Source organism: Podarcis gaigeae, assembly GCF_964106915.1.
Source record: "Podarcis gaigeae genome assembly, chromosome: 4".
In the NCBI taxonomy this organism is placed as follows: Eukaryota; Metazoa; Chordata; class Lepidosauria; order Squamata; family Lacertidae; genus Podarcis; species Podarcis gaigeae.
Window position 1 is genome coordinate 85299017 of NC_139677.1, and position 26050 is coordinate 85325066.

Here is a 26050-nt window from a genome sequence, read left to right on the forward strand (position 1 = left end):
CTTTGTGTAAAAGAGCAGCAGCTTTTGATTTTTACAATTTTAGATCTCCTTCCCCAGACTCCCTTCATTCAAAATTCTTCAAAAATTGCTGTTGCTGAAGTTCTGATATATGCAAAATATGTGTATGTATAATTGAGTAATTATCCTATCCTTTAAGCAGCAGGCGGTGAGCCTAACAATTTTCAAGTCACACATATTCATTACGTATAAAGCCTAAACCAGACTGCCTCTCCCTGTTAGCTTAACTTACGGAACAGCCCCTTAGAAAATCCTAGAAAGCTGTTGCACTTCAAGGAATAAAGGATCTGCCAAGTAGAAATGGGCTCAGGCCATAGCAGTGTTTCTTACAGGTAACAAACAACCTATTAAATGGTTTGATCAGACTAACACAATGGGCTTTTTGAGCATCCAAAACCAACAGTGGACCAGAGTGCTTGGAATTAAGTTTTTAACATATTGTCAGATGGCTGTTGCGGCTCCTCGAGAGTAACCAGGCAGGACTCCAACCTGTCTTTTACAGGCTTTATTTTGGTGCAAACTATTTACAGTGAAGAGCGTCAAAAGTTCCTGTCTGGCTCAATCGCTAACAGAATCCGGGAGTGGTCTGTTTTTGGGCCTCCCCCAACATAAGAGTTTCTTTACTCCCAACCTTCTCCCTTCCTTCTCTGCACCTTAGGCTACTGGGCAGCACGGGCGGTGGCAAAGGCGTGTTTCCCTCCTGTCCTCCTTGCCTAGGAGTGGTGTTAAGGCTCCCACAAACATCCTCTGGTCCTTGCACCTCTCCCTTTCCTCCTCCCCGGAAGAGGAACTGCTTTGCAAGATTTTCGGAGGCTCCCTGTAACACAACTGCCCTTCTGTTCCTTGCCTCTGAGCCGATGGCAGTTCCCTGACACATATGGATGCCAGACGGCATCTGAAAATGTTGTTCACAAGAATCTTTACATTGTGTAAGCACACATAGGTACAGTGGTACCTCGGGTTACAGACGCTTCAGGTTACATACGCTTCAGATTACAGACTCCGCTAACCCAGAAATAGTACCTCGGGTTACTTCAGGATGAGAACAGAAATCGTGTTCCAGCGGCGCGGCAGCAGCAGGAGGCCCTGTTAGCTAAAGTGGTGCTTCAGTTTAAGAGCAGTTTCAGGTTAAGAACAGACCTCCGGAATGAATTAAGCACTTAACCACTGTATGTGTCATTCACAAGGGAGTACCATTCGAGAAGGATAAGAGGTCTGCTAAACATGTAGGGTGTTTATCCCACATCACTCCACATGTTTAGCAGACCACATGTGCTCATTCCTCAGGTGCAGCTTTAACCCTAGACACCTCACACAAGTTCTAAACACACAGAGTGGCAACAGCTAAAAGGCCTGAGAGAAGAGGAATGTATTTGCATGGAGGCGAAAGATATGTAACAAAGGTGCCAGGTGAGTCTCCCTCGGGAAAGCATTCCACAAATGGGGAGCCAATGCAGAAAAGGCCTGCTCTTGTGTTGCTATCCTGTAGATTGCTCATAGAAGAGGCACACAAAGAAGGGCGTCAGATGTTGATCACAGGGTCTGGGTCGGTTCATATGAAAGGAGGCAGTCTTTGACGTACTGTGGTCCTATAAGGCTCTATAGGTCAAAAGCAGCACTTTTAATTGGGCCCAGACACTAACTGGCAGCCAATGCAGTCAGCCCAGGACTGGGATTATATGCTCAAACCATCTTGCCCCATTGAGCAACCGGGCCACTGAATTTTGCACCAGCTAATGTTTCTGTACCGTCATACAACATGTTGCAGAAATCGAATGCTGATGCAAGCCACTCCATGCCACCAAAGCCACATGAGCCTCAAGCAACAGCAAAGGATCCATAAATACTCCCAAACTACGTATGCGCTCCTTCAGAGGGAGTGTAACCCTATCAAGAGCAGGCAATCTCCCATCCATCTGATCTAGGGAGCTACCCATTAACAGGGCTTCGGCCTTATCTGGATTGAGCTTCAGTTTGTTGGCTCTCATCTAGCCCATTACCCAGGCAAGAAAACAGTCCAGCACACCCACTGCCTCACCTGCAGATGTGAAGGAAAAGTAGAGTTGTGTGTCATCAGCAGTTGATTCCAGCCCTCAGCATAACTTTTTTAATGTGAACACCAACAACCATGAACTCTCATATGCACCCAACAAAATTATGGAAATATAGCAATAAAGACAAGTTTGCAACTGAATTGCACAAACATTCAGAACCACCATATGGACAATGCATTTTATGCTACACAGCGTTTTCAAATATCAGCCGCTGCATCCACACATTTGAGCTTTAAGTCTCCCCTTAAAGTATGTATTAAAAAAATATAATGTGTGAGGAAGCCCTGAAACAGTTGGACAAAAATACATTAACATAGCTTTCCAAAAATGAAAGCTAACTACTGCTGTCCTCTAGTGGCATTGTATTCCATTATATTATATCACACATGATCAAAATAGGCTTCATGGGCTGGAGCAAGGCTCATGAGCAGCAAGATAATCAGATTTGGGGTGACGAGTGTATCTTTAAAGATGTTTCTGCATGAAGACACTCCACTTCTATTATCCTAGAGGTCAACAGAATGTTAATGGCAACTTATCTTGAGAAAAATGGTCGAAAACTATGAATATTTATAAGAACTCAGTGGAAACCTTATTGCGGGATTTTATTTTTAAACACTACGTAGCATTCTCATTTTCTTTAAAATGTCATAAGGCTAGATGAATTTTTGCTACCATTTTTAAAGCAGAATTATTCCCCAACGACTGAAGCTGTGACATAGCTTTCAAACTAGCCCCCAAACCAGAATGAGTATGGAACACCAGCAAAAAAAGGTTCGCTTTTTTCCAACTTTTATCGTTTTGGACTAATCTTATTAGGACTCAGTTTTGTCCACCTTTGAAGTGGACAGGCTTTCAGAATAGGATTGCAGTCATGCTAATCTAAACAGGTTAGGCATTAAACCATGTCCTGCTGCTCTTTAGGGTGTATATATATCCGATCAATAACCCTTGCCTGCATTTTTTGACTATCCTTTGGTGTGTGGCTATGGGGGCTTAGCATGACAAGCTCCTGCACTTCAAAAATTCCTACTACTGAGACAACACAAAAGCCAACAAGCAGTTCTTAAACCACTATTTTTGTACTGTACCTAATGGAAGCCATAACCATGATTTAGGTTTTTAAACAATGTTTAGCACAAAACATGGTCAGGCTGATGTCTGAATTGAGCCACGATTTTGATCAACCCATTATCCATACCATAAAGAAAAAGAAAAATATTTTCTTAGATTTGAAAGCTAAAATATTCAAAGTGTGCATGGTGCCTGTGAGCAGAGAACTGGACCGTGACACAGAAACACGGACAGCTTAAGAACAGCATAGCATGCCATGGAATGTGCAATGCTAGGAGTATCATTAAAAGATAGGTAAATGAATAATTGGATATGACAAATTTCAAAAGTCATGGATGCAGTGGAAAAGGCTGTGAAGTTAAAACGGACATGTGGCAAGTGACAATTCAGGCCAATGAATGTTAAGTCTGCAGACCCTACAACTGTAAAAGACCAGGTGGACGACCACCTATGCCATGGGTGGACAACCTAAAACTAACAGTGGAGTTTACATGGATGAAGGAAGCCACCCAGAGTGGCTGGGGCAATCCAGTCAGAAGGATGGCATATTTATTATTATTATTATTATTATTATTATTATTATTATTACTGGGGAGAACCTGAAGAAGCATACAGTGATACCTTGGTACTAAAATGGCTTGGCTCCCAAACAAATCGGCTGCCAAACACCGCAAACCCAGAAGTAAGTGTTCCGGTTTGCAAACGTTTTTTGGAAGCTGAAAACATCAAATTCAGCTTCCGTTTGAGTGCAGGAAGCTCCAGAAGCCGTGCCTTGATTTTTGAACGGTTTCAGGAGTCGAACGGACTCCTGGAATGGGTTAAGTTCGAGAACCAGGGTACCACTGTACACTGGTACCTCGGGTTAAGAACTTAATTTGCTCTGGAGATCCATTCTTAACCTGAAACTGTTCTTAACCTGAAGCACCACTTTAGCTAATGGGGCCTCCTGCTGCTGCTGCACAGCCGCTGCATGATTTCTGTTCTCATCCTGAAGCAAAGTTCTTAATTCGAGGTACTATTTCTGGGTTAGTGGAGTCTGTAACCTGAAGCGTATGTAACCCAAGGTACCACTGTATATCCAAAGATGGATGTTGGACTCTGCAAATGAGGAAAAGGAAGAATCCATCCCATGAGGTTTTGGAGAAGATTAAATGAGAGGCCTGTGTACTCTTTCCTAAGCTCCCTTCTGAGAACGGCGGGATACAAATGCCAAACACTACTCCTTCAGGAAATGTTTGGGACATTTTCTATTTTAGTCAAGTTTTCACACAGCACTAATAATTTGATTTCAGACTTACAATAGTATCTGTCCATTCTATTTTAATTACTGCAAGCATATAGATTCCTAATTAGGTAAGGTATTTAACTTGGCTTTCGTTCTACGCAGTTATGCACTCTCACGGCTCGCGGAACTTTCTAATTATCTCTAACCTCATTAACGGCTACTAAAACTGTCAATATAATTTTTATGAAGTTTTTGAAAGTCTACACCACAACCTCGCTCACTAATTTCTAGTGGATTAAAGAGCCGCAGTCTGGTATTTGGAACATTTAAAGGAAGAGGGCCCCCCAGCCCCACCCCGCGAAAGAAATGAAGAGGTGCAATCCAGACTGCTCAATATTTCAATGACACTTAAGGATGTTTAATATTATTTGGCTTCTGTTGAGCAATTAACCTCTCTGACATCATGCTTTTAATTGAAAACTCATATGCACAGGAAAATATGGAGAGGGGGAAACCAAGCATACTCTCATTTATTTTAGTGTTCATCTTGTCTCAAGCCCTGTCTGCGAGGATTTCAGTTCTGAAGAGTGTCAGTGTTAGAACACAAAGACAGAAAAAAGCCGAAAAAAGCTACAGAAGAGGTTGTAGCTGTGCCCGTGGTTTGTGTCTAATGAGGGATTGGAAGGAAAAACTCTGGTTTATCACCCCTGATTAGTTCCTCACCATGGGGATTTGTTGCACAATTGTTATCAAGTCAACAAAACAAGATCTATGACAATGACTAGTTTGTATTTCAGTCTGCCCATGCAGCTACTGGAACTTAGCTGCTGGCATTCATCGTTTCAAAGCAAAAATTTCTTCTTCTCTGTAGACCAGTGATGGTAGATTGGCAGCCTCTAGATGTTGTGGGACTACAAACTCCCATGGCAGTCCAACAACATCTGGATGGCCACAGGCACCCCATCCCTGCTGGAAACTTTGTTGTACCCTAAGATCCCACCCCCAACCACCCCCTCCAAGCACAGCTTAAACTAATTAAGTCTGTAATTATCCACACCAATTCTATTTAAATATTACGTCGTCAATTAGGGCTTTCTCAACTTCCTTACTACCATCCTTTCCCACTGATTTGCTCTTTTCTTCTCAACATCCCATCTGACGAAGCATTTCTACAAATAGCTTGTTTGCTATTTTCATTTAGTTGGTCCTAATAAAAACATGCTACTGTTATAGATTCTCACCCGGCCACCTCAAAAAATGGGGAAATCGTCAAAACATTACAGATGCCATGTAGATGACTGCATACAAGACTTGAACATATGTCCATGTATTTCTCTTGCAATACTACACTTGATGTCTGGTAATTGCTTTAAAAATTGTCAATGGATTTCGTAAATTTAAAAAAGATGGAGAAATACAGTTATCCAAAATTTCTGTCACGTTCTCACAGAAGTTTTAAAATGGCTACATATTGAACAGGAACTGCTGCATGCAGCAAATCAACACTGTGAAGTTGTGATCATACTTTTCGATAGGCTGCTTCCTTTAAATGGTTGTGTCCTCAATGCCATTCAGCTCAAAAAAGCATCAACTCATGTTTGGTGGCCCTTCATCAATCATATGATAAGTGATCCACACCAAAACTGTATCCTGATACATCATTTATGTATATGGAATTACTCATAAGCTATCTTCTACCCGCTTAAGTCAATTATACTTTAAATCTTTCTGTGGATGATGACTGATATGTCTTTATATATTGAAACAGATGAAATGTAGCTTTGTTTTGATTTTATAAAGCCATGTACTTGTGGATTCTTTGGGGCATGTTTTCCTCTTTTTCTTTCAAATTTTCTTTTACTTTTTGCTGTGAAACAGGGTTTCCCAAACTTGGTGCTCCAGCTGTTTTTGGACTACAATTCCCATCATCCCTGACCACTGGTCCTGCCAGCTACGGATGATGGGAGTCGTAGTCCAAAAAACAGCTGGAGACCAAAGTTTGGGAAACACTGCTCTAAAACGTAATGGTGTAAGTAATATGTATTGAAACTTGTTAAAAATATATAATAAATAGAATACCTTTTTTTAAAAACTAGATAAATTATGCAAAATGCTTTCATGGGCTTGAATCCACACTTACAACATAATAAATGTGTGGGTCTTTAATGTGCTGCAAGGCTTTTTCTTGTATTTGCTGCATGGGGACTAACCCAACTATGTCTCTGGAAATAAAATCTGAAAGTCTCAAATGCACGCCTTTCCATCAAAAGTGTGATACTTAGAAAGCTTGTTTGATCCTCTTGTCAACCCATTTCAGACTTAGACACACACACACACACACACCCTACGATCAAAGAACAGCAGCAATCGCACATCACAGCAGCATTGCCTGAATATATTTCTCAGTATTTCCTTTCAAATGCAACTCAGAGGTCAGAAACAGGAGGTCGAAGGAAATCAAAAGCAGCTTTCTTTGACAGAAGTGGATTCTGTACTACAGGGATGGTGGGAGCTGGGATGGGGAACTGGATTTAGCTGACCCCTTCCAACCCCCAGGGCCATTTTGACAGGTGAGCAGAGCCACCCAACTATAAGTCACCTAACGTCATCAGGACGTCAGGTGAAACACCTTTCTCTGCCTGGGGGTTTCTGAAACCAAAGGACCAGGGGCTCGCAAGCATGGCCAGCCAGCTAATCAGGCTGCAAACTCCACTGTTGGCATGGAGCCCCATCTTTACCTGCCACACACCTGACATCAGCCTGGGAACAGCCTCCCAGGCCAAATTAGGACTCATGCCACAGCCCACATTCGACTTTACGGATGATACGGAAGAGGCAGGGGTACTTTTTAAACAACATACTGGAGAATACAACATTCTACAGCTGCAAAAAATCTGCACCGTTTTTTTATTTTTATTCTGGCTGAGACAATAGTTGATTGCAAGGTCAATCATTTGTCCCAAGGTCTGACATGTCTGGAATTTTATGGGTATTACTCTGAGTAGGGATTTTTTAGGTGTTGTGACTGCCATCTTGTAAAAGACCCTACAGGCCACAGATATTACACAGAAGGATGAAAGAAGAGAATGTATCGGAATATGTCCTGTGATCCTCGGCTGAAGGCCAGTATAGACATTCAATAAATAAAATAATAAATTAAAATATGTGTTGTGTTAATTGTTAATGAATAATGTGTTAGACTACAATTTTTCTGCAAAGCACTTTGAGCACAGATTTGCTTACGGACATTGCGGTATATAAATAGATTGGCATGGACAAAAATACAGTATCTGACCCAAGGAAGGCATGGGAAGTAAGGCCGATGCCTAAAACATCATGTTAATGGAGAGAGGTCAAGGATCCATCAAGGCCACAATTAATCCATTCCTCTTGATTTCATTCCTGGGTTACACAGAGGCATCGGGGTGGGGGAGGAAAAATCCTCCAAAAGAATTGCTGTTTTGCTGACATTGATGGTAATTCCTCTTTATGGCTTTTCATATTTGCTTCTGACATTTTTATGGTTCTGCTATTTGTGACAGATTGTATGATTTGTTCTGTAACTCTGTGCCTTGTTCCTTCCCGTCATGCCCTTCCATCAAGTAGCCCAGCAGTTTGTCGTTGTTGTTACATGATTAGTTTCAAGCTTCTTTTGTACCACAGGATATAACTCCCATCATTGCATATAACTCTCATTTGGAATGTCTGGGGCTGATGGGGACTGGTGCAGGTTGGTGTATATATTTATTAGATGAGCTGGGGTTGCGGCGCTCATCTCGCTTTATTGGCCGAGGGAGCTGGCGTACAGCTTCCAGGTCATGTGGCCAGCATGACTAAGCCGCTTCTGGCGAACCAGAGCAGCACACGGAAATGCCGTTTACCTTCCCGCCGGAGCGGTACCTATTTATCTACTTGCACTTTGACGTGCTTGGCAGGAACAGGGACCAAGCAATGGGAGCTCACCCTGTCGCAGGGATTTGAACCGCCGACCTTCTGATCGGCAAGCCGTAGGCTTTGTGGTTTAACCCACAGCGCCACCCGCGTCCCATTATATTTGTACACCACCCTTTATCCGTAGATCTCAGGGCAGTGTACAGAAAAATTATTGCCTGCTTTTATTGTATTTTTTTAATAGTATTTTTAAAAAGCACCAAAAGATACAGGTCTATAATATTAGCCTCCTAGGACCTTTTGGGAACGATGAGGAAAGAAGCTAGGAATGAATAAATTAAATGCATCAGAGTGTATAAAACATTTCCCAAACGATTATCTGTATTCTTATCTGTAACCCATAATAAATGCCAGGTCAGTTCTGATCTATATCATGTGCTGTTTCGGAGCCCAAGTAACAAGACCATATTTGATACAGATAGACCAATAAATACTGCAGATGCTTGCAGTTTTCGTTGAAAATTTTCGTCTTCTTACAAAATACCCAAAGACATAGTTTAATGATGCCTTTAGAAATTCAATTTCACATCTCTAGCCTAGTTTTCCAAAGTCTCCGGGGAGCCTCTGCTGTCACTCTGCTCTGCTGTCACAAGCACTAGAAGCTTAATAAATTAAATACAAGATTCTCGGTATCCTAACAAGCAACCGCAGAGTGCTTAAGAAACTGCAGCTGCTTATTTATCCCTGCAGACAACCTTCAGGAATAATGTTAACAAAAATAAGAGCCTACGGCTGCAATCCTGTGCCCACTTACTTGTAGACTAAGCTGACACGTGAGTAAGCATTTGGAATATTGCACTGTAAACTGAATCAACTTGTTTTTAATTAGCTTTGAAAGAGCAAACAATGATAAACACAATATTTATATGCAAACCTGATACTAATAATAGGCCCACTGAAGGGTCTGGAAACAAGATTCAGGAGCGATATTACTGAAGCTAAGCAGCCGTGAACCTGATCAGTAATCTGAAAGGCAGGCAACAGTCTCTCTCGCAGGAGCAATATACGCAGACAAAAAATAATTAAAAATCCAGGCAAAAAGTATAGTTTTGCTACTAATGTGCTATATTAAGGTATACGAACGTATCAGATTTTCAGCCAAATTTAATATAGCCAGAGCAGGGGATTTTGAGACCTGAACGTTGGAATCAGCTGTGCTCCATGAGCTGTGAAAGTTCCTGTAATTTAATCCATGGCTTTAAGAATATACGAACTGCTGGATAGCACAGCTGGTTTGAGCACAGTGCTGATAACGCCAAGGTTGCAGGTTCAATACCCGTAAGGGCCAACTTCATATTCCTGCATTGCAGAGGAGTGGACTAGATCATTGTTTCCCAAACTTGGATCTCCAGCTATTTCTGGACTATAATTCCCATAACCCTTGACCTCTGGTCTTGCTAGCTAGGGATGATGGGAGCTGTAGTCCAAAAACAGCATCCCTTCCAACTCTATGATTCTATGAGAAGAACATCCCTATTGCATCTAGACCAGCATCCTGTTATCACAGTGGCTGACCTATGGTATGCCCACAAAAGCAGGACCAAAGCGCAAGAAAATTCTCCACTTGCGATTCCCAGCACCTGGTGCTCAGAGGGATATATTGCCTCCAACAGTGAAGGTCCAACACAGGCATTGTGTAGCCTTTCCTCAATAAAATATATAATCTTGGTTGGAGTACTGGACCAAAAGAAAGACAGAGACATGACATTTAACCTAACCTAACCTGACCTAACCTAGAGGGATGCAGGTGGCGCTGTGGGTTAAACCACAGAACCTAGGACTTGCTGATCAGAAGGTCGGCAGTTCGAATCCCCGCAACGGGGTGAGCTCCTGTTGCTTGATACATGCTCCTGCCAACCTAGCAGTTCGAAAGCACGTCAAAGTGCAAGTAGGTAAATAGGTACCGCTCTGGCGGGAAGGTAAACGGCATTTCCGTGCGCTGCTCTGGTTCACCAGAGCAGCGGCTTAGTCATGCTTGCCACCGGAAGGTCTACGCCGGCTCCCTCGGCGAATAAAGCAAGATGAGCGCCGCAACCCCAGAGTCAGTCATGACTGGACCTAATGGTCAGGGGTCCCTTTACCTTTACCCTAATGTAACACGGAGCTTGTCATCTTTTCTACAACAATTAACAGTTGCTTTCACACAGAATCCTGGAACACAGAATCCTGGAACACTGAAGAACATACCTGGCTGTTCTGCCAACTCTGTGAATGTAAGTATTTGCGTCCTCTGGACAGTCAAACTGAATGACCCAATTCACAGCAGGGAAATCTGCAAAGAAGTGAGAAAGGGACAGGCCTTGAGTTCAGGAAACACTGAAAATGCATCCACAGAGAAAACGGCTGTATAATTTGCTACAAATTCAGTTCTCCTTTATTGTGCTGTATTAGCGGAGACTGTTCAAAGTTGCATCAATCACCTTCATTTATTTGTCAAGATAGGAATAAATTTAATAGCATATTCATTTCCTAAGTAATGACAGTGTAATTTTATACCTGAACATGGACAGGCAGATAATTTACATGTTTCGAATTCTAAAGCAGTGTTAAATCTTTCACAATTTAAAACGGTGGCTTTTAACCCTTCAATAGCCAGGAACCACCCTTAACCCAAATGTGCCACCCGAGACTACTTTTTAATTGTTTATCTTGGGCTGGATTCAAATAGTCAGTCCCACTAGTGAAAGCCAGTGCAAGGACTTCTGCTGGTGCAGTGGGGTTTCCTCTCCTGTCCTCCCCTCACAAGTCGCCTCAGGGATGGGGTTGGAAAACTCCCAGAATAAGGTGAGGGGGTGGAAAGACAACAATTTTCCATCAAGCAAGCAAAAATGCTTGCACTGATGCAGCAATCTCCTCAGTGCCATGTTGAATTCCTCCCCTTGCATCTCATTATTGCATTCACCTTTGAAACATGCCTGCCACCATCGTTACCTGCTTTTAAGCATCAGGCTAAAATAGGTAAAGGTAAAGGGACCCCTGACCATTAGGTTCAGTCGTGGCTGACTCTGGGGTTGCAGCGCTCATCTTGCTTTATTGGCCGAGGGAGCCGGCATACAGTTTCCGGTCATGTGGCCAGCATGACTAAGCCGCTTGTGGCAAACCAGAGCAGCACACGGAAACGCTGTTTAGCTTCCCGCCAGTACCTACTTGCACTTTGACTCTAGGTTGGCAGGAGCTGGGACCAAGCAACGGGAGCTCACCCCATCACAGGGATTTGAACTGCCGACCTTCTGATCGGCAAGTCCTAGCCTCTGTGGTTTAACCCACAGCGCCACCCGCATCCCATCAGGCTAAAATAGGCGTCACCAAACTTTTCAGAAGACTGGGTGTATTTTGAATTTTGAGAGAGTCCCCCATGTCTGCCATTGGGGGGGGGCGTGGTATAACACAAATGGGGAGCATGGCAGAACACAAACTTAAGAGAAGTAACCATTCCTCAACAACCTTATGTTTACTATGGAAAGTCAGCTATGTCTTGCTGATTATGCAGATCGCAGATGCTGTTGCTGTCTAGTGAGAATGGGAAACAATCCTCAGTACCAGGAAAAAAATATAAGGTTATCTCACAACTCTCATTTCACAGACATTGTTTAGGAGGTACCAGCACATTTTGCTGTATAGATTTCTTTCTAGCAAACTATAGGCTCTTTTCTTTTTTATATATAATGTAAGTTCACAGTCTGGGGCACCTGCCCTCTGTACAGGTAGTTCTGCAACTTTATATAAAGGTGGAAGAACTTGAGAGTGCTTACCAAGGCCCCGAGCCGCAAGATCCGTAGCAAAGAGAACTGCTGATTTCTTGCGCACAAAATCAGTGTACACTTCCATTCTCTTCATCTGCTGCTGCTTGCCGTGAAGAGCCAGTATAGGGAGCCCAGGTCGAAGACGGCAGAAGACTCTAAACAAATACTGGACCTAGAAACCAGTAACAATTCAGACTGTAGGTTCTTTGGGGCAGGGACTTGTTTTATGCTTATGCTGCTCTATAACGTGGCATGTACAACAATGGGGCGATAGGGCCAAACTGTACTTGATGCAGGAGAACCCTGACGGACTCTTCCAGTGTTTAATTTAATTTATTAGCGCAGTAAAGGGCTCTGCATCTGAAAAACATTAGCCAGGCACTGGGGCTGGGTGGGGAGGGAAGGGTGTTCAAGCCCATCCCTACTGACATCTCATTCCTTCCAATCTTTATCATCAAAGCTGTGGTAGCCCCACACTTAGGGGGCGGGGAATGAGTGAATTTAGAAATAGCAATCGCTATTAATATAAAGTTGCAGCTTAAATACTTCATTTTTCCTTACTTCAATTATTCAGTTTGATTAACTAAAATGTTCCAATTGACCAAAAAAGGCACCCCGATCTATCAGGGAGCAGTTTGAATAGAAATCATTTTCATTTTCAAACTCAGCTGCTAAGGTTCCTGAAGAATTATCCTGCCCTGTTTGCGAACTTGCCATGGCCACTGTGAGAACAGAATTCAGGTCTAGAAGGGCCTTTGCTATGATGCAGCAGAATTCTTCTCATGTTTTAAACAAATTTCCCAGGCTTTTTAATCACAACCCAGTGTCACGAACAGATTTACAGTTATGGACATCAGAGATGGTGCAATGTTTTTTTTGTTTTTGTTTTTGTTTTTTTTTACTTTCTTTAAGTTCAACAATATCAGAGGAGGATCCTACCTCTTCGTAATTACAAAAACAGCAGTATCTTTTTCCAAAACTCTTTCAACCCAGGGACATTTGGTGTGTGTGTGTGTGTGTGTTCAACACTTATTTGAAACAGCAGGCAGGCTGAGTCACAATACCTCCAGAGCAAAGGTCTGTATTTATTGTGAGGAAAGCTGGACACAATGAAAATACCACACGGAAAATGCTGTGGTGAAAAAAACCTATCAGTAGAAAGTAGTCAGTAAATGCTTATGTCAAACTCTGCCTGCAGCGGTCACCATTTTATACCTGGCTATGCCCACACAGCACTATTTTGTAACCGGTGGACCTCAGTACAGTGGTACCTCAGTTTAAGAACAGCCCTGTTTACAAATTATTCAGTTTACGAACTCCGCAAAACCGGAAGTAGTGTCGCAGTTTGTGAACTTTACCTCGGTCTAAGAACGTAATCCGAACAGTGGAAGGGCACTGGCAGTGGGAGGCCTCATTAGGGAAAGTGCGCCTCGGTTTAAGAACGGTTTCAGTTTAAGAACGGAGTTCCAGAATGGATTAAGGTTGTAAACTGAGGTACCACTGTAATTCTCAGCTGTCTCAAGTGGGCTATGACAGTAGAAAGTTTGAGAATTCCTGCTGTTTGGGATGCATATTTACCATCCCATCTTCTGCTTGAAAATGAACTAGGCCTAAGTTTAGATAGGTAGATATAGAGACACAGAGAGAGAAACACTGGCTTGAGGACACTTAAGTGTACAGTGGTACCTCGGGTTAAGAACTTAATTCGTTCTGGATGTCCGTTTTTAACCTGAAACTGTTCTTAACCTGAGGTACCACTTTAGCTAATGGGGCCTCCCGCTGCTGCCATGCGATTTCTGTTGTCATCCTGAAGCAAAGTTCTTAACCCAAGGTACTATTTCTGGGTTAGCGGAGTCTGTAAACTGAAGCGTCTGTAACCTGAAGCATCTGTAACCTGAGGTACCACTGTAATCTCTAGTAGAACTGCATGTTCAGCTTCAGTACTCAAACAGGAAGACATTTCGCTGGACTTCTGCACAAACCTTTACCCGCTATACCAAACTTTTAATATCTCCTGTTTTAAAGTATTTATTAACATATTCCCGCTTGCTGGGCACAGGAGAATATCTCACAGGTGCTTTAATTTATGATACAAGACTCTTGCCTGAAGTCCTGGCAGGAATGGTATTAACTTGATATTTAAAAAGAAAAGAAAAAGAGAAAGCATTTTTTATAAATGGTTAAGAGATAGAATTATAGATATTCAATACCTCTTTACAGCTTGCAAAAAATACAATACTTTTCTTATTCAGATGACTTCTCAAAAAGGAGTACAACATATTGATTTTCTGGTGCAGTTCACAAACAACGTAGTTCTGTTCCAAAGTTGCTGGAGTACTAAAAAATAATAATAATCACATATTTATCATCATTATTATTGGGCACAATTTATCATCCTGCCTTTCTACCAAATGGTGCACAAGGTGGCCAACACAAGTAGAATATGAAATATGTATGTTTATGTATAAATGTGTGTGTGTATAAACACACATACACAACCCTATCAATCTCAATCACAACCCATGAATTAACTAAGAGCAAAATATAGATAAACAAGGCATAAGTCATTAAAACCAAAGAACATATGTATAGGTCAGTGTACAAATGAAATAAATAATATTAAATCATATAGATCTAGTCATGTGCTGCCTGGTGGTTATAGTCCAAAACATGTGGTGGGCACCAGGATGGAGAAGGCTTGTATACTCCACCCAGCAGTGCCTCTTCAGCCCGGGGGCCAGATCCGTCCCAATTGCCTTCTAAATCCGGCCTGTGGGTGGTCCAGGAACCAGGGTATTTTTACATGAGTAGAATATGTCCTTTTATTTAAAATGCATCTCTGGGTTATTTGTGGGGCATAGGAATTCGTTCATTCCCCCCCCAAAAAAAATAGAGTTCAGCCCCCCAGAAGGTTGGAGGGACAGTGGACCGGCCCCCTGCTAAAAATGTTTGTTGACCACTGCTCTTCAGGGTCTGGAACAGAAGTATTTTCTAGAGATGCTTTTCTAACTGGAAAGGTCAGGGGTTTCCTCTGCACAAATCATACCCTCTCCCACTGATCTCTGGCAGAAAGCATCAATACAACTCACGGCGAACCTATGCAAAGGTGCATTCCAATCACATTGTGCACTGTGCCTTAAATTAATGCTCCCCCACCACGCTCAAAACTTAACGCAAAATACTTCATTATACCCTGCCATGGTTGAACCTGAAACCTTTTTTTAAAAAAAACCTGGTGTTTTATTGAAGATGGCTGTTGCTCTGCTGAAATTGCAGTGATCTGTAATAATTTGATCCAGCCCATTGCTCCGTAAATTACGCAGCTGACATCGCTGCCTTGTACTAATCTTGCTCGGAATCCCCACCCCCTCATTTTGGTAAACTGTGAAATACTGTTTCTCAAAGCAGTAATTCCCCTTTAAAAATATCCGTGCTTTGTTTTAATGTCCCAATTCAAGCTGCTTGGATTTTTCCAAAGAGCACAGAAGTGTCATCACCAAGGCATTGCCGTTTGCTCACCCACCAGAAAAAATAAAATAAAAATCCCTGCAAGAGTGCACATTAAATCAGACTAAGGTTCGACTAGATGACACTCAAGATGATACTTCCAGCTCTACAATTCTGTGAAACCTACGAAAAGCACCTCTTCCTTATCTGGATGGAGTTTAGAGAGGGGTCTCTGAATGTGTGCAGAAACTAGCCTAGTGTACAATGGTAAATACACGTTTTCCCACTGCTTTGCAGTAGTTCCCTGGGGAGCCTTCAATGTAGAGTTCCTCAGGGTTCACTATTATCCCCCCATGCTGTTTAACCTGAGTGGGGTCACCCAGACTTTTGGAGTACATTGTCAGCACTATGCTGATGACACACAGCTCTATTTCTCCTTTACATACCGCAGGGGAGGCAGTGGAAGTGCTGGACCTTTGTCCTGGATAATGGACTGGATGAGAGCCAACAAACTGAAGGAAAAGACTGAAGCACTCTTTGTGGATGGTCATGGACTAGAATGGATGGGAGGTGACCTGCTCTTGATGAGGTTACACTCCCACAGGAAGAAGCAGGTATATAGCTTGGGGTATATAGAATGCCAATCGAGGCCCAACTGCGCTGGCCACCAATTAGTTTCCGGGCCCATTTCTAAGGCCTGTAAAGCCTTAAACGGCTCAGGACCACATGCCTCAAGGACTGCCTCTCCCCTTATGAACTGGCCTGGATGCTTCAATCTTCATGTGCCTCCGCCATGAGAGGCCCAGAGGGTGGCAACACAAGAACAGGCCTTTTCCGCAGTGGCTCCCCGCTTGTGGAATGCTCTCCCCCCCAGAGACTCACCTGGTGCCTTTGTTACCTATCTTTAGGTGTCAAGCAAAAACACTCCTCTTCTCCCAGGCCTTTGCCTAACTGAGCTATCATTGGCCTTTTAAATTGGGGAGAGGAACGTTGTTTTTGTTTGTTACTATGCTATGTATTTTCATGTTTTTATACTGTAAACCGCCCTGTGAACCTTGGATGAAGGGCAGTACAGAAATGTAATAAATACAGTGGTAAAGGTAAAGGGTCCCCTGACCATTAGGTCAAGTCATGACCGACTCTGGGGTTGCGGCACTCATCTCGCTTTACTGGCTGAGGGAGCCAGCGTACAGCCTCCGTGTCATGTGGCCAGCATGACTAAGCCGCTTCTGGCGAACCAGAGCAGCGCACGGAAACGCCGTTTACCTTCCCGCCAGAGCGGTACCTATTTATCTACTTGCACTTGATGTGCTTTTGAACTGCTAGGTTGGGAGGAGCAGGGACCAAGCAACGGGAGCTCACCCCGTCGTGGGGATTCGAACTGCCAACCTTCTGATCAGGAAGTCCTAGGCTCTGTGGTTTAACCCACAGTGCCACCCACGTCCCTAATACAGTGGTACCTCGGGTTAAGAACTTAATTTGTTCTATTTCTGGGTTTGCGGAGTCTGTAACCTGAAGCATCTGTAACCCGAGGTACCACTGTAACAACAACAATAAATTTGTTGTTCTGCCCATTTTGCCTCTGATCCCAACCACCGCTGTCATGTAGCCCTCAAAACTCTACACAGGAGGGAATGCGGCCCTCTTACCCTCCCCCCCCCAAAAAAATTGGTTCCCCACCCCTGATTTATTGAAAGTCACGGAACACGGATTGTAGTCCTAAGCATGCATAAACTTAGAAGTATGCATTATTGTTTTCAGCTGCCGGGCTGGCCTTTAATTCAATTGCAAATTGAATCCTACATCTTTAAATTTTCTGGTCACCTGTTGAAATCTTGGTGATTGAGAGAGATGAGTATCAAATCAGGAATTACTTAGGCTGGCTTTTGACAGTCACACAGTTAAGCCAGTTTCATCTATTTTAAATTGGCTATTTTATATACTTACTTCTTACACTCCCTGCCGCAGGGCCAAAAAGTTATATATCACAGTGATTTGTAGCACACATAGTACTTAAAATGACAGAACAGGAGTTGAAGCAAAGAATTCTACAACCACACTTCAACTGACCCAATTAATTTCTCTCTCTCTCTCTCTCTCTCTCTCGTGTGTGTGTGTGTGTGTGTGTGTGTGTGTGTGTGTGTGCCAACTTCAGTTTTCTAGCCTGTGTTATCCCTAGGCCTCAGGTTGAATAACATGACTCTCCATCCCACCCCTTCCATAAACAGGCCCATAATGGAGTAAAACAGAGCTACACTTTACTTCCTTCGAAGTCTAGATAGAGAAGAATTATCCTACCTGAACTTTGCCTTCTCATGTACCCAGATATATTCCGGATCTTTCAAGCTCAGCCGGGCCAGGTCCTTCACCGATTTGGTTTGCGTGGCTGAGAAAAGCAGAGTCTGGCGCGTCTCGGGAAGGTTTTCTATGATTGCGTTCATCGTATCAGCAAAACCCATGTCCAGAATTCTGTCAGCTTCATCAAGTACTGGAATGAGAAAGGCCAGCTGAAATGAATTGGATTTTTTTCTCCCCCTAAGCTTCTAACCTTCAGACAGAGCGTGAGACTAACTTCCACACTGATAGCAGGGGCTTATCCACATGAAAGGCATCGCTCCAAAATACACACAAGAAGGGATTTGTTGGGAGTCAGCCTTCACAGGCAGGGCCTTGGGAGGTCACCTAATTGAACCCACTACAATGCAGGATGCAAACTACAGCATCCCTGACAGAGGACCGTCCAGCCTCTGTTCAAATATCACTTACAAAAGCTTCTGACACCCCAGTCAAGCCTACTTCCACATGTGAGAATTCATTCACATATAATAGCTTTCCTGTGTGAGTGTCTGGAAGCGGTGGGAGGATAGATGGCGGCTAACAGATTGAGGTTAAATCCTAACAGGACAGAGGGACTGTTTTGGGGGACAGGGGGCGAGCAGGTACAGATGACTCCCTGGTCCTGAATGGGGGAACTGTGCCACTGAAGGACCAGGTGCACAGCCTGGGACTCATTTTGGACTGACAGCTGTCCATGGAGGCGGAGGTCAATTCTGTGCCCAGCTTCATCTGGTATGCAGGCTGAGGCCCTACTTGCCCACAGACTGTCTCGCCAGAGTGGTGCATGCTCTGGTTACCTCCCACTTGGACTACTGCAATGCGCTCTACGTGGGGCTACCTTTGAAGGTGACCCAGAAACTACAACTAATTCAGAATGTGGCAGCTAGATTGGTGACTGGGAGTGGCCGCTGAGACCATACAACACTGGTCCTGAAAGACCTACATTGGCTCCCTGTAATTTTCCGAAGACAATTTAAAGTGTTGGTGCTGACCTTTAAAGCCCTAAATGGCCTTGGCCCAGTATACATGAAGGAGCGTCTCCACCCCCATCGTTCAGCCCGGACACTGAGGTCCAGCTCCAAGGGCCTGGAGGTTCCCTCATTTCTAAAAGTGAGGTTAAAGGGAACCAGGCAGAGGGCCTTCTCGGTAGTGGCACCTTCTCGGTAGTAGAACACCCTCGTATCAGATGTCAAGGAAATAAACAACTATCTGACTTTTAGAAGACATCTGAAGGTTACCCTGCTTAGGGAAGTTTTTAATGTTTGCTGTTTTATCGTGTTTTTAATATTCTGTTGGGAGCCACCCAGAGCGGCTGGGGAAACCCAGCCAGATGGACAAGGTATAAATAATAAATTATTATTAATTATTATTATTATTATTATGTAACAAACAGAGACAAGGGGCCACAGCAATGTGGCACAGTACATCCTTGGCAAGCAGAAGGCCCCATGTCCAATCCCTGCCATCTCCAGGGTAAGGGATGACCCTCCGCCTGAGACCCTGGAAAGCTGCTGACGATCAGAGTAGACAGTACTGGGTTCAATGGGGCAGTGATCTTAGCAGGTTCATATGCTTGGCTGTTCCAAGAGCTCTAAGTATGTGTATGCCTGCCTAGACCAAGAACTTAAGGTTACCTGTTCCCAGGGTGGGGAATCTTACAGCAGCCTGACCTATTGTTCTGCTGCTTTTATTGAAGTTGTTCATTTTGTGTGCGTTCTAAAACGACAGACCAACTCTGACACGCTGGCAAAGAAGAGGACTACAAAAGCAATAAATAAAATGGGACTAGCTTATCCAAGTGCACCGAACCACATCTGTGCACGGAGCACTGATTTGGTCTTCTGGCCTGCTCACCTCTCCACTGCCCACCAACCAAACACTTTTTCAGTGTTTAATGTATTTAGCTGCAATGCATTTAGTAGAAGTCCTGTCTGCGGATCAACAAAAATGGAACCAAATAATGGAGCACAAACAGGTTCTCCCCATTCACTTCCAATTCATGGAAAGGCTTTGTATGTTACAAAGATCAAGCACGGAAGCCACAACCCCAGTTCATCCTCTGTGTGCTTTAATGGAGCTTCAGCTCTGGGAAGTGGCTTCCAGTGCAAGCATTTTGGACCATTTACAGATTTCTGATTAAGCCTATTCAGTAAAAGCAAAAAAAGATAGAAAATAAATTGAAGCATTTCACTTACTCAACATATGCAGATTGCAGGCATGGAAATATGATGTTTCGTCCATGTGCTGTAAAAGCCGTCCCGGAGTACATATCAGAATGTTTATATTGTGGATTCTTTCCGATTCTTGTTTCAGGTCCTGAAAGATCAGACAGGTGTGAGGGCATGATTTCAGAATATATGGTTATGACGCAGGGAGCTCCTCTCCAAGCCCATTCAGGTGCAGCAGATCACAGTAAGATCTGGCCATACACACACACACACACACACACACCTGAGCGATTTCATACTGTGTGTCTTGTGGCACACAGAAAAATTCTATCTACACGACAAGCCACAACCCAGAGGCACCTTTAGAGATGTAGCAGCCTCTAACTAACAATGCAAGGAAGAAAATTTCCCAGTGCTTTATTTTTCCAGTTCACAAGTCCGTAAGTAACTGGGAACGAATGCCAATTGCAAATACATTATTAGGCAAGAGCGGCAGCTTCAAAATGCTTCGATTTGTTTAAGTACAAGTAAATGAACATGCTTAGGTCGTTCTCTAAGGCATCAGAAAGTTTTCTGACCCAGACTGAACTTTTACAAATTTTACAAAGTTTTCCAGTAAAACCAAATCACTGCCTCTGCTTGGGACATTTTCAGTGACTCCATCAAAGCTTGCTTAAATGCATCAAGCCTCTGTGGGACACCCAACACCCAGAGGGACACCAAAATCAGAATCAAAGCATTCTCAGGCAAGCCTGTGACAGCTCACTTCACTGGGACAGCTTTCAATGGGCAATACGTGCCCTTATGGTGGAAAATCAATACAGAGCTTTCTTGAAAGGCTGTACATTACAGTCAGCACATGGCCCATGCCTTTTAAATGGGGGTATGTATGTGCCAATGTTTCCTTGGAACCCATTTCCTTGGAAATATGTCACACCGAGTTCTAAGAAAATTACTTCCCAGTCACTTAGTGCAACATCCCAGTATAATTTTCAAACCATAAGCAATTCTTATGGGTTAGATAGAGGGAGCGGTAGGGGGAGATCCTGGATTTAAAAAAAATAAAATGGAAGGAACATACCTTTCCACCAATGATAAGCCCAGCCGAGAACTCGTGATTCTTCCCCACCTTACGCAGAACCTCAAATGTTTGGTACGCCAATTCTCGGGTAGGCGATATGATCAGAACTCCCAGTCCATCCATGGGAGTCCACTGTTGACGGTATAAGATTTCCAGAGCCTGGACAGTGACAAAAATGGCAGTTAGAAGCCCTATTAATTTCACTAAGCGAATTTTTTTTTTTAAGGGGAAAAGAAAAATCAGGACCGCAATGCCCATAGTCACTGGCCAAGCTCACTGGAGCTGATGGGATTTGGCAGTCCGCAACAACCAAAGGGCGTCATATTGGCTGCCCCTGGGCCTACAGTAGAATATGAAATTATGAGATACGTTACTTACAGGTACAATGAAAGCCAACGTTTTGCCAGATCCAGTCTTCGCAGCTCCCAATACGTCTTTACCTTGCAAGGCCAAACCTATGGTCTGCCTCTGGATTTCAGTCACCATGCGATACTGAGCTTCCTGCAGTCCTGGTGTGAGGAAGACCATATATATCAACCTGCTTGGAATCAACCATTCACCAGGGGGGAGGGAGCGAAACCCTCATGTTAAAAGCATGCGAGAGTCCAGTGGTGGTGGTATGTGATCTAGTGCCGCCACCACCGACTGCATTCAGCCGCTCTGAGAAGTAGGCCTACACATGTACTAATACTGCTCTTCTGCGCAAGGAGGAGACTCTGGTTGACCTAAAGCCTACGCCCTGCCCCCCCAGCTCTGAAATGGAGAAGCCCAATGCACACAGCTAAAGGACCATTGTCACAATTGCTGATGGGGTTCAAGGGCTAGTCCACAAGCCCTTGGTGGTTCTCAAAGGGTGAGGAGCACCACACTAATGTGGCAGGAGAGGATGGCAAGTGTGGCAGGAAGATTCAAGGACAATCAAAGAAACATTAAAACATTTCAGCGGAGTATTGTATTAAAATCGAAATATTTCTTAATTTTCAGAATATGGATAGATCCAATAGAGGAGCAAGAGCGTCAAGTGATCCTGAGGCCAATCCTAGTTGTGATTTTTTTTTGTTTGTTTTCCAGTGTATTTATTGTAATTTGGTGTGGTGCAAGATAATGAAGTTGCCCAGAGAAAGCAGTTTGAGGACCACTGCCCTTGCTTGTTATTTTAACACAAGGGTAGCTGACATGGTTGCCTCCAGACTACAACTCCCATCACTCCTGGCTGCGGATCATGAGTGTCACAGTCCACAACATCTGAAGGGTACTTCAATCTCTATCCAACATGTGAGAAGGTTCATCTGAACTTCCCATCCTCCAATTACCTGAGATGAGTAGAGAATGATCTCTTAACAACTAAAGGGTCATTTTATAAACTGAAAAAAGACCTGAGAGGTGGGTGGCTGCAGTTTCGGGGTTTCAGCATGTTAAAAATAATTGAAGGGCATTCATACTGGTAAATATTTATGTGAACCGCTTTGCAAGCCTGTGTATCAAATACGGCTATAGTCGAAGGCAAAGAACATTCACTAGATCTTGCACATGGTTTACCATGTGTAATCAATGTGCAAGGGCCCAATTCATCCCATACGTGCACCTTAGATGTGTGCATTTGTCACACATAGCAAACTCCACATGGGATTCTTGCAAGGCCCTACACCGGGGGTGGGGGTGGGAAACTGGATCTGTCCCGTTGTCCAACTGTATTTCTCCACTTGGCAGTTGATCCTAGTCACTTTGAGGCAGCGATGTCACTCAAAGTTATTAACGAGTTAAGAATATTAGAGCAGAATATATAATTATATGAAGTTTACACGTACCCTAGGACACCAAATAAGGGTATCACACGTTAGGAAAACTGTTGGAAAAGCAATACATTCGTTGGAAAGCAACAGTTAAGGTATTGCTTTTCCCCCCCCCAACTTAAATTTTTATTAGTTTTCATCAAACATACATTCCAATACATTCATCGTATTAATACATCTCATACATAGCATTAGCTCTATTGAGCTTTGGACTTCCTTCCTCCCCTTCGGTAAGTATCATATATTTTCTTTATGTCACGTATTTTATACATTTATCTCTTTGATCATAAGCTGCTGAAGTTAATCAAATCCTGCCAGTGTCTTTAAAGATTTACAATTGTCTCTTATATAATCCAAGTATTTACTCCAATTTTCATAAAACTTTTGTTCATCCTGATCTTTTATTCTCCCCGATATTCTAGCCAGTTCTGCATAATTAATCATTTTGACCTGCCATTCAGTAATAGTTGGTATTACTTCTGTTTTCCAATTTCCAGTTAAGGTATTGCTGGGCAGGTGATGATTCGTTGGATAATATACTTTCTTCAACCGGCTAATCATGCAGGATTGTACATAACTGCTGCCAGGTTACTTATAGGCAAGTAAAAAAAAAATCACCCCATGCAACTAAGAAGGGAATGTTTATAAAATATTTTTGGGAGCAGAAAATGCCTGGTTGTAGGCTAATAACTGCCATAGAGATTCTTGCTAAAGTATTGTACTTACCTTTCAGTGTTTTCTTAGATAATGGAAAATCCGAAAATCTTACAACCTCATTTGCATTTATCTGAAAATAAGCAAAGAAAAGTGAAATCTGAAAGGATCTCGTTTAGATTATTGAACAAGAGGATCTGTCAAGTCAGTCCCCTCTCAAATTTCTTAATTACACAGAATTAGCTACCATGAGAGAGATTCTCACATCAGAGTTGAAAAAAAGAGTTGCTGGTTTGTCACATTTTATTTGGGAACAAGCAGCCTGCTAGTGGCACACTGCACAATCACCCCTCCCCTGAAACAAGGAGACGGCACAAACCAAGAAGTCGCAATTAAGCATGGCTTTCCATGTCAGTCAAACACAACACCTGGTTTGTTGCTCCTTAATAAACTAGGGGTCACTAGCAATCTTAGACTGCAGTCTGTCAGTGGTTTTCGACCTCTTGATTCTTAGGCCAGGCCAAAATTGCAGTTCCCTACTTAATGGCTACGGGTCGCAGGTGGCGCTGTGGGTTAAACCACAGAGCCCATCAGAAGGTCAGCAGTTCAAATCCCCAGCTCCTGCCAACCTCACAGTTCAAAAGCACGAAGTGCAAGTAGATAAATAGGTACTGCTCCGGCGGAAAGGTAAACAGCGTTTCCATGCGCTGCTCTGGTTCACCAGAAACGGCTTAGTCATGCTGGCCACATGACCCAGAAGCTGTACGCCGGCTCCCTTGGCCAGTAAAGCGAGATGAGCACCAGAGCACCAGAGTCGGAGACGACTGGACCTAACGGTCAGGGGTCCCTTTACCTTTTACTCAATGGCCGTGCAGCAACACTTGGAAATGTAAGGCCAACATCTCGGGGGGGGGGGATATGGCAATCAAAAGGAATACTGTATAGCTCTTGCCATGTTCCCAGAGGCCACCTGTTCCTGGTTTGTACATACACCCCAGACATCTCACTTCAATCAAAGCCATCATCTAAATATACCTACAGTAACTGCATCCAACTCTAATATTCACAGCTTCCCTGAAAGTAATGAGATGAGAGGGTGCACGTCTTATGTGTGATTTTTTAATACGAAGAGGAAGCGATGCCATCGTCACATTTTTCAACCTGCTACTTCCCTCCCCCAAAATGAGGCGTCTAATTTGCATTAGGCGTCTATCTGCAGAGATTTTTAAAAAGCTGATTACAGACCTGCCTCGCTTAGAACTCTTGAAACGCACATCTATATCTTCATTACAAATTTGCCTAATCATTTCTACTCTTGGGATATATATATATATAAAGCGGCTGCTGTTTTTGCACTCCACGGGTTTCTCTCAGCACTGCTCATGATGCTAGTTTCAAAACTGTATTATTGCCATGCAGAGCAATCATCAAAATGGAAATTAGTCACATAGCTTTCATTTCAGTGGGAGCTTTTTTTTAAAAAAAAAAGGATTTCTCAAAAAAAAGATGTGTTGGGTTCAGGGAAGGGACGTTTCAGAATCACATTGGCTGAGAACATACTGGCTTCAATAGCTCTGTACATGAAGAGTGGTGGAAACTAGATCTTAAAACTTAAAATTTACAGCTTGTTATTTAATAAGAGAAAAATTTATGAAAATGCAATACAGGTGGTATTTGACCCCTGTAAAGCTGGCAAAAATCAATAAAACCCATAATAATAAGTGTTGGGGATGCAAAAATCAAGCAGGAACCTTCTACCATATGTGGTGGGCATGCCAAGAGATGAAGAAATTCTGGGACATGACCTATGAGGAATTGAAAAAAATTATTAAGAACCACATTTTACAAAAAACCCGAGACAATTTCCCTAAAGATAAAATAAGACTATTTTTCTATGCTACGTCAGCAGCAAGAGTATTGGTGGCTAAATATTGGAAGGAGGAACACAAACCCACCAAAGAGGAATGGTTGTGTAACCTGAGCGAGTACTTGGAACTCACACAACTGACAGATATAATAAGAGACGAGTCAAATAAGACAGGTAAGAAAGAATGGGAGTACCTAAATAAATATCTGAAGAGTCAAGGTTCAGCAGTGAAAATCTGGTTGTGTCTAGAATAACCCTGCAAAGGTAAAAAGCTCCCTGATACCAAGATGAGGGATGTACTGAAATACAGCTAAGTTAGTTTTAATTAGGAATATTGAACTGTCGTGAGACTGACCAAAGAACAAAAGAATATGAAAAATGAAATACCTAAGAAGTGTCAGCTTCTTAGGAAACCAGACAATATGTCAAAGGTAACTGTTTAAAGTGTTTGTATTTGGTTTGCAAAGTCTTAGTTTAATAATGAATGAATTAACGCTGTTCCATCTATGATTTTTTCTTACCTTCATTAAGATTTAATTGTATTAGTTTATGTAATTTATTTAGATTTCTTCTTTTTCTTTTTTTGTGAAGAAAAACTTTTTAAATCCTTTTCCCTCTTTTCACATTTAAAAGTTTTG

The 26050-nt window shown here is 42.9% G+C and overlaps 1 protein-coding gene across 1 annotated transcript in view; it reads right to left on the reverse strand.

Annotated features, from left to right (window-relative positions):
• Window positions 1–26050, reverse strand: part of DDX10 (DEAD-box helicase 10) — a gene marked incomplete at its 5' end in the record, with an annotated part of 158923 nt that overhangs the window by 129758 nt on the left and 3115 nt on the right. Inside the window, 8 exon segments of the mRNA XM_083736392.1 lie at window positions 10510–10594; window positions 12075–12237; window positions 14276–14402; window positions 17811–18000; window positions 20045–20165; window positions 21099–21257; window positions 21477–21607; window positions 23618–23678. Of these exon segments, the coding sequence (XP_083592518.1) occupies window positions 10510–10594; window positions 12075–12237; window positions 14276–14402; window positions 17811–18000; window positions 20045–20165; window positions 21099–21257; window positions 21477–21607; window positions 23618–23678 (1037 nt within the window).